Consider the following 16,982-nt stretch of genomic DNA (forward strand, 5'->3'; position numbering starts at 1 on the left):
GAAATTTCATTATATTTGCCTTTAGCCTTTAATAAAGTTTGCAAATTTTCGTGATTCCAATCATCTATTAATTTGGATTCCAGCAATTTAATTTCTTTTTCCAAATCTGAAAATTGTTTAATAAGTTGTTTTTTAATATATGCAGAATAAGAAATAATATTACCTCTTATAGTAGCTCAGGAAGAAGGAGCAGCGTGCACAGGCGGTCAGAGCTAGAAGAGAAGTCGGGGAAGCTTTGACAAGAGGCAGGAGAGCCGAAGACTCGGGGAAGCGGCGAGAGTACGCTCCGCCCACCCCCTACACGTCAGAGGCAGCGCCGGACTCCCCCTTGAAAAGGGGAGGAGCCAACGCGGCACACAGACGCTGGTGCCGAGTTCAGGAAGAAGGAGCAGCGTGCACAGGCGGTCAGAGCTAGAAGAGAAGTCGGGGAAGCTTTGACAAGAGGCAGGAGAGCCGAAGACTCGGGGAAGCGGCGAGAGTACGCTCCGCCCACCCCCTACACGTCAGAGGCAGCGCCGGACTCCCCCTTGAAAAGGGGAGGAGCCAACGCGGCACACAGACGCTGGTGCCGAGTTCAGGAAGAAGGAGCAGCGTGCACAGGCGGTCAGAGCTAGAAGAGAAGTCGGGGAAGCTTTGACAAGAGGCAGGAGAGCCGAAGACTCGGGGAAGCGGCGAGAGTACGCTCCGCCCACCCCCTACACGTCAGAGGCAGCGCCGGACTCCCCCTTGAAAAGGGGAGGAGCCAACGGCGCCCAGCCGTTCGGCGCGCGGCGAAGGCGAGCGGTAAAGGCGCTCGCCTTAGCGAGAGCGCCTTTGCGAAGGGCCTTGCAAGGGACGAGCACTACTCTCAAGAACACCAGAGGAGAACAGACCGGTAAGGAACCGACAAGCACAGAAGGTAAGTAAGAGACAGACACAAAAGAAACCAACCCGCACATACAATCAAGGTGAGGTAGAGCAGAGACAGCACACACGAGAGAGACAACAAGGCAAGCAACACAAGGAAGCAGCAGGCAAGGGACACAAGCACACAAAGACACAGGCACTGTAACACAAACAGTCTCACTCAAATAGGAAGCCTGCAGTCAGGAAGTCAGAAGGTAAGGGGAAGGTAGGATCAGTAGGAATAAGAGCAGCAGTAGGTCACAACAAATCACTCAGACAACCCACGAGTGAAGCACGAAATGGAAGCCCAAGGAAGTCAGAAGATGAGCTTTCCTGTCTTCTGTATCAACTGCAACATGTATGACTACCTCCCTTCGGGGATCCAGGCATACATTTGCGATCGATGCATGGAGATGGATAGCTTGAAATGTCAGGTAAGACTATTGGAGGGAACAGTGATGGAACTCGAAGACAGAATCCGAGCACAGGAGAAGATTCTAGTGGAGTACAGCCCAAACGACGAGGTCAAGGATCTAGAAATGTTCATAGAGGAAGCCCATCAGCACCACGTAGAGATCCCAGGGCTGGAAAACTGTACTCAGGAAACCCATGTGAAGAGAGAAGACACCCATGCAAACACAGAAGAAAACGAAGACGAGGTAGGAGACAACCGCACACCAGGAGGAATAGTGAGAGCACAGGAAGATGTCCCCCCACCCAAAGAACAGGAAACAATTTCAAGAGTATCATTGGAGGAAGATGACTGGCCCTACTCCAAGGACGTGGACCTACGCCCCCCAAGGAACTCCCGAATAAAGAAGATGGGGATCATCGTAGGCGACTCCATTATACGACATGTGGACAGCCACACCGCAGGAGGAAGAGAGGACAGAGTCGTCACCTGTCTGCCTGGAGCAAGAGTAAAGGATGTGACTAACAGGATCTCCAGGATCATAGATGGCGCACGAGGAGTGGACACCGCTGTGCTTATCCACGTGGGAACAAATGATGTGAGCGGGCGGAAGTATGACAGGGAAGAGATGAAGGGCCAGCTCCGCTCACTCGGAAGACAACTAAAGATCAGGGAGGTGAAGGTGGCCTTCTCTGAAATCCTCCCTGTACCAAGAGCAGATGGAAAGAGACAAGGGGAATTGCAAGTGATCAACGCCTGGATGAGACGATGGTGCGAAGACGAAGGCTTCGACTTCGTGCGCAACTGGACGGCGTTCTGGGGAAAAAGCAAGTACTACAGAAGGGATGGACTACACCTCAACAAGGAAGGAGCAAGAGTTTTGGCAGGCAACATGAAGAAAGCAATAGAGAAGGCTTTAAACTGAAGGACAGGGGAAAGCCGACAGTCGACCGCCGGTCGATGGCACGGAAAACAGGATGCACCGACGTAGGAACAAAGGACTACTACTCATACACAAGAGAGGTCGACCTCACAGCCAACAAAGGAGAACAAGCAGGAAGGGACAACTCAGACACAGGATGGGATGACCACACAGCAAACATGGGAGATAACACAGGAGCAGTAAAGGATACCGTAAATGAAACTGTGAGGACAGCCAAGAGTAGAAGGTCCAAAAAGGCAACACGAAGGGAACTTAGATGTATGTATACAAATGCTAGAAGTCTAGGAAACAAAATGGGAGAGCTAGAGACGATAGCAAGACATGAGAACATGGATATCATTGGCATAACAGAAACATGGTGGAATGAAGAAAACAAATGGGACACAGTACTACAGGGATACAAACTATATAGAAGGGATCGAGAAGGGCTGAAAGGTGGAGGTATTGCCCTATATGTTAAGGAAGAAATAGATTCTGTTGGAATGATTACAACAGACAGGAAAGAGAAGCTGGAGTCCCTCTGGATCAAAATTCCTGGTCGCAATGGCGCAGATACAAAAATTGGCCTTTACTATCGTCCCCCAGGACAGGCGGAGGTCACTGACTCAGAAATGATGGAGGAAATCAAACAAGTATGCAAGACAGGCAATGTAGTTATATTGGGAGACTTCAATTTCCCAGGAATAGACTGGAAACTAGGAGCCTCCAACTGCGGCAAGGAGGCCAAATTCCTGGAGGTGCTAGGGGATTGCTTCCTGGAGCAAATGGTAAAAGAGCCGACAAGAGGCGACGCCACCTTGGACTTGGTCCTAAATGGTCTCACCGGACCGATAACAGAAGTAGAAGTCATGGTTCCACTGGGAACGAGTGATCACAATGTAATCAACTTTAAACTTGACATCGGGAAAGGGAAACATGCCAAAACCTTAACCACCACCTTAAACTTTAAAAAGGGTAAATACGATTGCATGAGAGCCATGGTAACAAAACGACTCGAGAAGATGGTGGACAAACTTGAAACAGTAGATCAGGCATGGTGCCTATTGAAAAATACTATTGCAGAAGCACAAGATCTCTACATTCCGAGGATTTCCAAAGATCGGAGAACTAAAAGCAAAGGAGAACCGGCATGGCTTACCATAAAGGTGAAGGAAGCCATAAAAGAAAAGAAGGACTCTTTCAAAAAATGGAAATGCACGAAGACAACCGAAGCCTGGAACAAACATAAAGATGAACAGAAGAAATGTCACAAGGCGGTGAGGGAAGCAAAACAGGACTATGAGGAAAAAATAGCCCGGGAGGCCAAAAACTTCAAGCCCTTCTTTAGATACGTGAAAGGGAAAAAACCTGCAAAAGAGGCAGTGGGACCCCTGGACGACAAGGGAAGAAAAGGGTACATCAAGGAAGATAAACAAATCGCAGACAAACTAAATTCCTTCTTTGCGTCCGTCTTTACAAAGGAGGACACCTCAACAATACCTGAAGCGGAGAAACTGTTTACAGGAGAAATAGAGGACAGCCTCACCACATTTGAAGTGAACTTAGATCAGATATACTACCAGATCGACAAACTTAAAAGTGACAAATCCCCTGGACCGGATGAAATTCACCCGAGAGTTTTGAAGGAATTGAAGGTTGAAATCGGAGAGTTATTGCAAAAACTTGCAAACCTGTCAATCAGAACTGGTCAGATACCAGACGACTGGAGGAAAGCGAACGTCACGCCAATTTTCAAGAAAGGATCGAGAGGAGAACCGGGCAACTATAGACCTGTGAGTCTTACGTCTGTCCCCGGCAAGATGATTGAATCACTGATCAAGGATAGCATAGTTCAGCACTTGGACACACACGACTTGATGAAACCCAGTCAACATGGATTCAGGAAAGCGAAATCGTGTTTGACGAATTTACTCCAATTCTTTGAGACCGTAAACAAGCAAATTGATAGTGGAAAGCCGGTGGACATAATATACTTGGACTTCCAGAAAGCATTTGACAAAGTCCCACACGAAAGACTTCTCAGGAAACTACAAAGCCATGGCATAGAGGGAGATATACAAAGATGGATAGGCAAATGGCTGGATAACAGGAAGCAGAGAGTGGGCATTAATGGGAAGTTCTCCGACTGGGAGAAAGTGACTAGTGGTGTACCCCAGGGCTCGGTACTTGGGCCGATCCTTTTTAATATTTATATCAATGACCTGGAAAACGGAACATCCAGTGAGATCATCAAGTTTGCAGACGACACAAAACTCTGCCGGGCAATCAGATCGCAGGAGGACAGTGAGGAACTCCAGAGAGATTTGTGTCGGTTAGAAAAATGGGCGGAGAAATGGCAGATGAAGTTCAACGTGGAGAAATGCAAGGTAATGCATTTAGGCAGTAAAAATAAGGAATACGAGTACAGAATGTCAGGTGCAACTCTGGGAAAAAGTGAACAAGAAAGGGATCTGGGTGTACTGATAGATAGGACCCTGAAGCCGTCGGCACAATGCGCGGCAGCGGCAAAGAAGGCAAATAGAATGTTGGGCATGATAAAGAAAGGAATCTCAAGTAGATCGGAGAAAGTTATAATGCCGCTTTATAGGGCAATGGTCAGACCCCACTTGGAATACTGTGTCCAACATTGGTCTCCCTACCTAAAGAAAGATATAAAACTGCTGGAGAGGGTGCAGAGACGAGCGACTAAACTGGTGAAGGGTATGGAGAAACTGGAATATGAGGATCGACTTAAAACACTGGGATTGTTCTCCCTTGAGAAGAGGAGACTGCGTGGGGATATGATCGAGACCTTCAAAATACTGAAAGGAATCGACAAAATAGAGCAGAGATTATTTACATTGTCCAATTTGACACGGACAAGAGGACATGAAATGAAGCTAAGGGGGGACAAGTTCAGGACTAATATCAGGAAGTTCTGCTTCACACAGAGAGTGGTTGACATCTGGAATACTCTCCCAGGAGAGATTATTGCAGAATCGACAGTCCTAGGCTTCAAAAGCAAACTAGATGCATATCTCCTTGAGAGAGGCATATAAAGATATGGTTGGCTATAAAATAAGCCAGGTGTATACCTGGCAGGGCCTCCGCGTGTGCGGATCGCCGGACTTGATGGACCGAAGGTCTGATCCGGAGATGGCGCTTCTTATGTTCTTATGTTCTTATGTTTAAATGCATCCCATAAGATTTCCGCATTAATATCTGCTGAGGTATTTATTTGGAAAAATTCCAAAATTTTTAACTTAATTTCTAAAAGAAAAGTTGAATCTGAAACCAATGTATTATCAAACCTCCATAATGATCTATTGTATTCATTATTATCTAGTGTAAGTGTAATCCACACTCCTCCATGATCAGACAAAATAGAAGCTTGTGGATCAATAGAATGGATCAATAGAAGCCTGTGTCACTTGTTGCACTATGGAATTTGATACCAATATGTAATCAATTCTTGAAAAAGATTTATGAACTGGTGAGCAAAAAGAGAACTCCTGATCATTAAAATGAAGAATACGCCATATATCTTTCAAATTACAAGTATTAACCAAATTATCTAACCCTAATGATTTTATATTTTTGCTTGGTTTTTAATCCAAAAAAGGATCCATAACAGCATTAAAATCTCCAGCTACTATTAAATTAGAAGCAGCCAGTGGGAGTATTAATTTTTGTATATTAATAAAAAAATCATTTTGATTCGAGTTCGGGGCATAGATATTTAATAAAGTCAAAGTATTATTTCCCATTCTCATTTCCGCTCGTATCCATCTCCCTAAAGGATCAAAATCTATCATTTTAAATGAAGCTAAACATTTTTCCCTATTGCGGGAGCGAAAAAACAGTGTTTCACCCAATTATCTTCTAGCTTTTTGGATTCAACCATTGATAAATGTGTCTCTTGAATATAATACACATCAGCCTGTTGCCTTTTTAAAAATGCTAACATTTTTTTCCTCTTTACTGGGTGATTAAGGCCATTAACATTGAGTGAAAAAATTTTAATCTCCATCAATCCAAATAATTTTTACAAAAGTTCTTCCAATTATTATATCTGAACAAAAAACTGAAATCATTTGAAATGAATAAACACCACCTTCATTTATATCTCCCAATCCAACATCCCTACCCCAATTATCAAATCCCTTTAACCCCCCTCCCATCCCTCCCTCTCCCACCCTTTAATATTGGCTGATAAAACCTGGAACTGCACATACAAGACCAAGTAAAGCTAAACTAAAAGCTCTATACAGACTTCAATTATAAAACAATATTGTATGTAATAATCATATGTATTTTTATAAATAATTTATGTAATATTCTCAAAATATTAAAAAATCAAAATAAGAAACTAAATAAAGATCTTCCACTCATATTATAAATGATAAAAAAGAATGTGAAACTCTATATGTCTGCTAAAAGTATCAGACTTGTAAGAAACCTATAAATGAAAATTAAGCATTAATAATATATTTTCCTTTTTTTTTTTTTTAATTATTGTTATTTATTTTTAAATACATATATTCCCTTTAAATATTCTCAAAGAAGCCTACTAAACCTTAAACTAGAGCCCTTGAAAATCTTTGCTAACTGAAATCTTTTGTACTGAATTTTTATCAAAACCTCCATTAACTCATCATAACCTATGATCTAAATCTGCCACTATAAGCTCTGTATATTAATATCTTATCTTCATGAATATATTGTAATAACATATATCAGATATTCTAATATCTTATTAAGATATGTAACAGCAAAGGAACAATTCATTTCAACTTTAAAGTCATACTTTGAGAAAGAGATATTAAATGCTCACAGAGAAACAAACTGCCTTTTTCATCAGCATTCCATTTCACAGTTTCCATTCAAAATAAACAGAGCCAAACTGTCAGCAGATTCTCAAATATATTAAAGATGAATAACAAATAAAATCAAATAAAAACCAAGAAGAGTGAATAAGTCAAATTAAATTGACATCGGCTGCTCCCTTTGATTTAAAAACATTTCCAACTTCACAGGTTCATCAAAGCTCATAGTTTTGTTGTCAATAGTTATTTTCATAATCGCAGGGTATATCAGGCCAAATCTAGCTCCGATGTCTCTTAACTTCGGCCTCATGTCTAGAAATTTTTTCCTTTTATTTGCCGTTGTTTTAGCGAAATCAGGAACGATGTGGACTTTGGCATCCTGACATTTTAAATTTGCATGTTCTTTAGCCATTCTTAACACCTCTAAAACTTGCTGGTGTCTTAGCAACTTGAAAATTATGGGGCGAGGACCTTTTAAAGTATCCAGTCTTTTCATTGGTATGCGATGTGCACGTTCAACTTCTATCGGGTAATTGGATTTGAGGGGCAGGACTTTCATCAAAAAATTTTCCACAAATGAAACCGGAGTATTTTTCTCCACCCCTTCCGGTACGCCCAAAAGTCTCAAATTACTCCTTCTCATGCGATTCTGGCAATCCTCGACTTCCCTGGTGAGTGTAAAGATTTTTTCTCTGTCCAGTTTATATTGCCTTTTTTCTGCTTCAAAACTGTCCATTCTAATTTCCATTTTTGTTGTTTTAATCTCCAGCACTTCTATTCTTTTATTTAAAGTCATTACTTATTCCTGTATTTCATCCAGCTTTTTGGCGTTTTTTAGAAGAATTTATTTTATCTCTTGTATTTCTTTCCAGAAATCAATGTCACTTTTCTCTCTTGTCAACGGACACTTTGAGGGTGTTGCCAGCTCTGGCTTAGATCTCTTAACACTGCCGGTATTAGAAATCCCCATTTCAGACTTGTTTTGTTTTCCTGAAGCCATCACGTTGTATTTTCCTTCGTTTCTTCCGTTAAAATGAAAATTTTATTTCAGTATTTTATGTCATTAATGTCTGTATGTACAGAGCCTCTGCCCTACCCGACCATCCTCGTGCACTCCCAAGCCACGCCTCTAAAAGCAGCAAAATCTAAGGTGGTCCCCTCACCAATTTTAAGTGTGCTTACTATGTAGTCACCCTTCATACAAAGTTTGGGAACCCTTTGGTATATAATTTTTTTAGTAGCATTAGAATGGGCAAAACTGATCCTGCTTGATAAATGCATTCTATGATGCACTTATGTAGATGTGTATGCATTTTGGATATCTACAAAAGGGTTTGTAAACTTTTTCTTTAACAGATGAAAACTTCAAATGGGCAAATACAGGAGCAACTGTGTTTGGCTCACATGTGACTAGTAATGGGGATGAAAATGATGATGATGACGACACTGTGAATAATGATGACATACACTTTGAACCAATAGTGTCCTTGCCTGAGGTAATGAACAGTAATTGCATGCAAAATTGTCTTCTCAACACTTTTGGTTAAGGCACAGATTGAAGTCCAGTTAAAAGTTGTATTTAGAATGAATTTGAATGCTGTGAAAGTAGGCAAGTGTTATGGGAGGCCAGATCAGTGGTATAGCTACTATTGAAAGCCTGGCAAAATGTCTAGGTCTGTCTGCAGTTCTGCCCTCCCTTTCTCTTCCTCCTCCCTGACCCCCATGGCACATTGCTAGCAGAGATAGCAGACAAGCTGCCTCCAGTTAGCCCTCTGCAATGTTCCACCTCTCTAATGCAGCTTTAGTTGACTATTACATTAGTGATGTCTATTCCGCTTGTGCCTTGCGGTTCTAAGCGGATTACAAATTAGAAGTCTGGACATTTCCAGGAGCGTTACAATACTAAGAATCATGTATATAACAAGTTACAATTGATAGTCTGGACATTTCCAGGAGAATTACAAAGTAAGGAGTATGTATACAAATTACAATACAAAGAGTCATGTGTATAGCAAGTTACATTGAAAGTCTGGACATTTCCAGGAGAATTAGAAAGCAAAGAGTAAGTATATAATAGGTTGCTGGGTGAATAATAATAATAATAATACATTCGGGATACAGTAGTGAGTTATACTATGTTGAAGGAGTTGTTGTGGTGGTGGAGGTGGTATTCATCTAATATAATAAAATGGAGGACGCGCATGCGCACTAAAAAATCGTGTTCCCTTATCCCGTCGCGGAAACACGATTGCGCATGCGCGGCCCCGGCGACGGCTTTCAAATTAAAAAAAAAATTTCCATAGCTGCGGCGGCCTTCCTCACCCCCGGCTCCTCTCTCGAACTGGACGGTCCCCGCGTCTGCCTACCCTTCCCCCCAACACAGCAAATTCCCCCCCCCAACGAATCAATAAATCGAGCCGGGCCGCCCTCCGCAACAGACCAGAGGAGTTCTTTGCCGCTCACCCCCCTTCCCTTGCCGCTGACCCGAATACCTACCCGGCGATTCAAGAAGCCCGTGCAGCAGTCTTCACATGCTGCTTCAGGCCCTTCTATTGCCCTGATTTGCTCTGCCGCGTCTCTGATGATGTCATCAGAGACATGGCAGAGCAAATAAGCGCAGTACAAGGACCCGAAGCAGCGTGTGAAGACTGCTGCACAGGCTGCTTGAATCGCTGACTTACAAGGGAAGGGAAGGGGGAGGCCCAAGGACTCTATCCGAGTCTGCGGCGGTGGCTTTCAAATAAAAAAAAACAGGTACACAACTGCGGCGGCCTTCCTCACCCCTGCCTCCTCTCTCGAACGTAGGCAGCACTATAAACACGCTGCTTCGCGCCCTTCTCTGCCGGGTCTCTTATGACATCATCGGAGACAGACGCGGCAGAGGAAATCGCCAGTTGAAGGCCGCTAAGCAGCGTGTTTAAAGTGCTGCCTAAGCGTCTGGAGTCCCGAGGTTTGTCTGCGGTGGGAGGGTCAGGAGCAGGCCGGATCGACAACGGCAGTAAAAGAAGGGGGAGGGGCTGAACGGAGCAGGGAAGAGAAGGTAAGAAAAGGGAAAGGGGGAGTGGCGGAAAATCCTGCTACTGCTTCTACACAGGAAAGGGGGGGGATAGGAGGGAAATGCTATTGCTGCTGCATAGGGAAATGGGATGGAAATGCTGCTGCACAGGGAAATGGGGAAAATGACAGGGGCAGGGAGAGGGACAGAAAGACAGAGAAAGGGGGCCAGAGAGAGAGTCAGCGGGAGAGGGAAAGGGGGCTGCTTTGGGGGGAGGGGTGTGCTTGGGGCAAACAGCCATGGAGAGACAGGGAGAGGGATATGGGGCTACTTTGAGGGGGGGTGTGCTGGGGGAGACAGAAGGGGCCATGGAGAGATAGGGAAAGGGGACAGACAGCTTTGCTCTGGGGGGGAAGACAGAAAAGGGCCATGGAGAGACATTTGGGGGGGAGGTGGGTGACAGAAAGATACTGACAGCGGCCAAGGAGAGATAAAGAAACACAGACAGACACATCTATTCTAGCACCCGTTAATGTAACGGGCTTGACATAAATGCTGCATAGGGGGCAGAAAGAGAGACAAATAGAAAGAAAGACAAATAATAGGAGGGAGGGAGACAGAAAGAAAAGAAGAAAGACACAAGGGCAGGGAGTGAGACAGAAAGAAAGAAAGACAGACATACATATATTCTAGCACCCGTTAATGTAACGGGCTTAAAGACTAGTGAGAGTATATTCTAGTGCTATAGTGAGGTTAGGATGATGGGAAGTATTCATCACGAATTGGCGGCAGCCATTCATAGAGTGGCTCAGGACTGGGCAGGAGCGCAAAAAGGTCGTTCCTGCCCAGTACGCTGCTGGGCCATGAGAACTCAGGCAGCCATTCAGGGAGGGAGAGGCTCAGCGCGGGGCAGGAGCGCAGAAAGCTTGCTCCTGCCCGATCTATCGCTAGATCACCAAGGATTCACAAAAGCTGAAAAAGGTACATGGGGGAGGTGGGAGGGAGATTAAAAAGAATTGTTAGTCAGCCAGGAAAGGAGGGATCCCTCCTGTCCCAGCCTACCACTAAACCACCAAGTCATACAGCAGGCTCGGTGGAGGTCTGTAGGACATCAGGAGAGATGGGGGACAGGGTGGAGAGCCTGGCAGGGCATGGAGGGAGGGGGACAGTGTTCAGAGCGTGGCAGAGAGTGAGGGTGGGTAAGTGCAGAGCCTGACAGGGGAGGGAGGGAGGGGGGTGGCAGGCCACTGATCCTGGCAGGGCACATGAATATTAACCCCCAACCCTCCCTACCCCCATCTTATATTCGAGTCAATCTTTTTTCCTCCTATTTTTTGGGGGAAGGGTACCTCGCGTTATACTCAGATCAACTTATATTCGAGTATATACAGTACTATTTTTGTACTTGCTATGTGCCTCTGATCGAACTGTTGCTATTTTATAAAGCCATATATGCAATTATATGGGTTCAATAAATTTCTGGTGGGCTATTTCATACACAAAGTTGCACTTGCTTTGAAGTAAAGGTAACTGTGTTGTGTATGTATATATGGCAGTAGGAAATGGTGTATAAGAGTACAACTTACAAAGTGCATTTATGCTGCTCTGTTCATTCTGTCTATAGGAATGACTACACTTTTTGTCCAGACCAGTCCAGAGCAAGGTAGTTCCAAATGATCTGCTCCTTAAGGCTATTGTGGAACCTGGAATGTTCAGTATTTTCTGTGTCTGTAAGCGAAAGATAGTTGGACCATGCAGCTCCTCTGTGGTGCTTGTCTGTGAACTACTAGACCAGTTTATTGTATATGTCGGTAAAGCAGGAGTTATTGCTTGCTGAATTAGCTCTTGGCTGCAGTTTGTCTGAGCTCAGATGACACCTGGTGGTGCTAGGTCCCTCATCTCCCAGCTTGGGCGACAGTCAGTGGTGCAGGTTCCCCACCTTCCCTCCCAGCTATACTGCTGCTTCATTCTTTCCCTGGTCAGTGACTACATGAAATGAGGTGAGGCCAGATAATTCATTGTCATCTTTTCTTCTGTGTGTCAGCCATTAGGGCTGGTAAATATGCAGTTTTATTTTCTCTATACTTCAGGGACTATGTTTCCCTGTTACTGAGGTAAATGCTGTTTTGTATTATTTTCAACATCTTGCTTGAAATAAAAAGGCTTCCATGGTTTTATGGGGAAAGATAGGAAGCCTCTGCTCATTGAACCCATCTCTGCCAGCAGTATTATTTTTCTTCTCTTCCCACCATCTTGTAGAGTTTTTTTTTACATGGTGATTGCCTCAGTCTTTGTGATTTCTGGTGGGCTGTCTGTTCTAATTAAAAAAAAAAATCAAACAAGGTTTCAGAGAGCCTTTTATTCCTTGTTTTCTGTGGTTCCTGGGGCTTCCGATCTAAGCGGTATTTTGCAGTTGGGATAATTACTTTTCCTGCACATTCAGCAATTGCAGGCAGAGTCCTCCTTTTGGTGCTTGAACCATGTCTCATTCATGCTCAGCTGTCTTAGGGCTGACTCTGGGTCAGCCTCAGGTGCTTCACCATAGTTGCTTCGGCAGTGGTTGAACAGGGACTCTGACCATGTTGGTTGTACAGTGACATGGACTACGTTTTTGTGGGCAATGCTGGCTGCCACTAGTAATGTGCTGTGACAGGGTCCCCATAACATGCATTGGGACAACAAACATGTGTGGGATAGTTTCAGGCAACCGTATGGCCTGTGCAGTGGCAGTATCCACTTCTGCTGCACAGTGGCCAGCTCTCTGGGTACCAGCCATTGTGCTGCCTAGGAGTTTCACTTGTGGGTACTACACTATGCTAGTTGCCGTATCTGCTCAACAGTGGCTGTGACCTTAGGTTTTGTGCATGGGTACCGCTCACTGGTGCATGGCACAGAGGCATTGGTTGCCCAGTCTGGGTCCAGTAGCCTTTGTGCTGATAGAAGCACAAAGCACAATCCAATCTGATCACCTTCTTTGACTGGGTTACAAGGAAACTGGATATGGGGAAGTCTCTGGACGTCGTGTACTTGGACTTCAGCAAAGCTTTTGATAGCGTCCCGCACCGCAGATTGTTGAGCAAGATGACTTCGATGGGATTGGGAGCGACATTGACGACATGGGTCAATGACTCGTTAAGCGGTAGACTCCAGAGGGTAGTGGTTAACGGTACCCCCTCCAATACATCGGAGGTGACCAGTGGAGTGCCACAGGGCTCGGTCTTGGGACCGATCCTTTTCAACATATACATAAGAGACCTGACTCAAGGGCTTCAAGGTAAAATAACACTATTTGCCGACGACGCCAAACTATGCAACACAGTAGATAACAGCACCTTGCCCGACAGTATGGAACAGGACCTGCTCTTATTGAAACATTGGTCCTCGACTTGGCAGCTAGGCTTCAATGCTAAAAAATGTAAGGTCATGCACCTTGGCAGCAGAAACCAGTGCAGAACTTACACTCTAAATGGTGAGACCTTAGCTAGGACTAGGGCAGAATGTGATTTGGGAGTAATCATTAGTGAAGACATGAAAACTGCCAAGCAGGTGGAGAAAGCTGCATCCAAGGCTAGACAAATGGTGGGATGCATCCGTAGAGGTTTCGTCAGCCGGAGGCCCAAAGTCATAATGCCCCTGTACAGATCCATGGTGAGACCTCATCTTGAATATTGTGTTCAATTCTGGAGACCACATTATCAAAAAGATGTGCGGAGAATCGAGTCGGTTCAGCGAATGACCACCAGGATGGTCTCGGGACTCAAGAACCTCCCATTTGAGGAAAGACTGAATAAACTGCAGCTATACTTGCTCGAGGAACGTAGAGAGAGGGGGGACATGATTGAGACGTTTAAATATATCATGGACCGCATCGAGGTGGAAGACGATATCTTTTCTTAAAGGACCTTCGACCACAAGAAGTCATCCGCTGAAAATCAAAGGCGGGCAATTTCATGGTGACTCCAGGAAGTATTTTTTCACCGAAAGGGTGGTCGATCATTGGAATGAACTTCCATTGCAGGTGATTAATGCCAGCAGCGTGCTCGATTTTAAAAAGAAATGGGATATGTATGTGGGATCTCTAGCGGGGTGAAGTCTGGGGGTGGGTCATTAGTGTGGGCAGACTTGATGGGCTACAGCCCTTTTCTGCCAACATATTCTATGTTTCTATGTTACTGAGCTGAGTGAGATTCTCAGGTTCTTGCCAAGACAACATTTTGATTCTGCATGAGGGCAACAAGCTTCATTGTGGAACAGAGTCGGCATTATTGATGCCATGAAAGAACCACAAATCCACTGGATGATAACACCAAGGCTGCTGTCCTCGCTCAGCAATTGAGGTTCTCTGAGGGCATCCACTTCAGTGCACCCTGGGGGTATGAATCTTGGTGCTTCCCATGGGAAACATCCTTAGTGCCATGAAAGAGGCAACAGCCTTAGTTCTATGGAACATCAGCAGCCTAGCTTTATGCTCTACAAGGACAGCAGACTTGGTGTGATGCAACCCTGCAGATTTTATGCTGTTCAAGATAACCATTTTAGTACTAGACGTGGCCAGCAGCCTTTGATCTGGCCAAGGGCCATAGCCTTTGCAGCTCAAGGGAAATGCATCTCACTGTATTCTTCAACCGCAGTTCCTCCTGAGCTGGGTAGAGGTGGTGGCCTCTTGCATGGGATTGTGACATCATTTATCTGTTATTGTTGGGGCAGCAGTCTTCTGTTGTAAGACTGTGTTCTAGCACAGTGCTCACATGCTCAGTTCTGTAGCCTTTCTGCTTGTATGTAGCAGCTTGCTAGATGGTTTCCTGATGCTGCTGCCTGTTTATCTGTGGGTATCATTTTCTGCTGTTGCTCTTTGGGTGGCTTAGTTACAACTTCTGCTTTGCTTCTTTCGAGGACATCTTGCCTGTTTTAGCTCTGTGGAGTAGCTGGGGGTAAATCCAGTACCAGTATGAGTGAGTGCTGTCAACCTACCTGCGCCAAATACCCGGATATCTTAATTCAGGCCATTCTTTTTTAGCGGAGTGTTTTTTTTCTTGCAAATATATAATTTTGCTTTGGACAACCTTTAGGTTCCCCTTCTATTTGTATCTTCTACACAAGGAGTCTGTCTTGCTTTGCGTGTCCCATTTCTATATATAGCGCCCAGTGGCTTCTGCCTCAGGTATTGATGTGATTCAACAATCTTTTGATTATTCCATCCCCACATGTGACTTCAGAGGCAACAGCCCATCTGTGCCTTGGATGACAATGCTGGCAGCGACTTCAGGTCTGGTCTTACATGTACCATTCATAGGAAAGGTGTTAGGTGCTGCTGTCACAAGTGTAGTCTCTGTCAAAAGCCTTATAAGGAGAAGCAGTGGCAGTGCCTGCTGGTGGGTGTGGTGGTTGCAGCTGTGGCTTTTATTGCAGCCTCCATATTGCTGCATCATTAGTCTTCCGTATGCCTCCAGTTTATGATCATGGAGTTTGCCTTCAATAGTAGCTGCCTATAGGTTCCTGTGGGTAGCAGTCATCTTTGTCATGACATCTACTGATCTTTTCTGGTATGTTCCCTATCTGTACCTTATTAAAGAATGCCAACAGCTGCACTATCCTCTTCGGCTTTGGCAGAAAATGTCATTCTTTCATATCTGCTGCTCATGGTCTATGGTGTGGTTTCTATCACAGCCATTCTTTTTACAGAGCTGATTGCATTAACCACCTGACCAGTTCTGGTTTCAGCAGTGGCTTATGTTGCTCTAGTGACTGTGTCCTTTCTTTCAAGATGTATGAGATCTCCAGTTCATTAGTTTTCTAATATCTCTGCTTGTTTCGCTTGTCTGGTTTCCTCTAGTGAGCAGGTTGCTGGAGCTTTCTATCTCAACCACCTCATTTCTAAGTCTGCGATTCCACAGCTTTAGAATTGCATAATGTAGGTCAGGAGCTGTGACCTTCAAGATTCATGTCTTCAGTGTCCAAGTTAACAACATGCCTCTGCATTCTGAGCCTCTTGGGCTCTCATCCTTGCTTATTATATTGCAGTGTATCCTAATGCTAGGATTGTGTTTTTTCATTGTCTCATTTTCTCTTGGCAGTACGGAGTCTTTATAAGGGACTCCTTGCTTGGTTCCTTAGGGGTCCTATGTGTTTCTGCTATGGTCTCACTCTTCCTTGCTCCACTCATGTTTTCTGTACTCGGTGTATGTTCTTATTATAGTTCATAGTTTATTATAATTTGATTACCAGCGCTAATCATAAAATTCGAAGTGTTGTACATTAAAATGATACATAGAAACATGACAGCTGATAAAGGCCAAATGGCCCATCCAGCCTGCCCATCCACAGCATCCACTATCCCCTCTGAGATCCCACATGCCTGTCACATGCTTTCTTGAATTCAGACAGTCTTAGTGTTTACCACATCTACTGGGAGACTATTCCATGCATCTGCCACCCTTTCAATAAGAAAGTATTTCCTTAGATTACTCCTTAGCCTAACGCCTCTTAACCTCATTCTATGCCTTCGAGTTTCCTTTAGGTTGAAAGAGATTTGACTCGTGTATTTATGCTACATAGGTATTTAAACGTCTCTATCGTATCTCCCCTCTCCCGCCTTTCCTCCAAAGTACAGATATTATCTATTCCTGTACACCTTATGACTTAGACTATCAACCATTTTAGTTGCCTTCCTCTGGATCAACTCAATCCTGTTTATATCTTTTTGAACGTGCAGTCTCCAAAATTGTATACAATATTCTTAATGAGGTCTCGCCAGAGTCTTATACAGGGACATCAATACCTCCTTTTTCCTACTGACCATTCTTCTCCCTATGCACCCGAGCATTCTTCTAGCTTTCACCATCACCTTCTCAACCAGTTTGGCCACCTTAAGATCATTACATAATATCACACCCAAGTCCGTTCCTTTTTTCTTGCAAAAAAAAATTCTTCACTGTACCATTC

General features: G+C 44.4%; 1 protein-coding gene across 4 annotated transcripts in view; it reads left to right on the top strand.

The window, feature by feature from the left end:
- LOC117362460 (E3 SUMO-protein ligase RanBP2-like) overlaps positions 1-16,982 on the top strand; it is a 353,806-nt gene that overhangs the window by 319,923 nt on the left and 16,901 nt on the right. For all 4 annotated transcript variants that reach the window (XM_033948861.1, XM_033948860.1, XM_033948862.1 and 1 more), the window contains one exon: positions 8,402-8,541. In XM_033948861.1, coding sequence (XP_033804752.1) covers positions 8,402-8,541 — 140 coding nt within the window. The remainder of the gene's footprint in view (positions 1-8,401; positions 8,542-16,982) is intronic.

This window comes from Geotrypetes seraphini, chromosome 6 (assembly GCF_902459505.1).
Source record: "Geotrypetes seraphini chromosome 6, aGeoSer1.1, whole genome shotgun sequence".
In the NCBI taxonomy this organism is placed as follows: domain Eukaryota; kingdom Metazoa; phylum Chordata; class Amphibia; order Gymnophiona; family Dermophiidae; genus Geotrypetes; species Geotrypetes seraphini.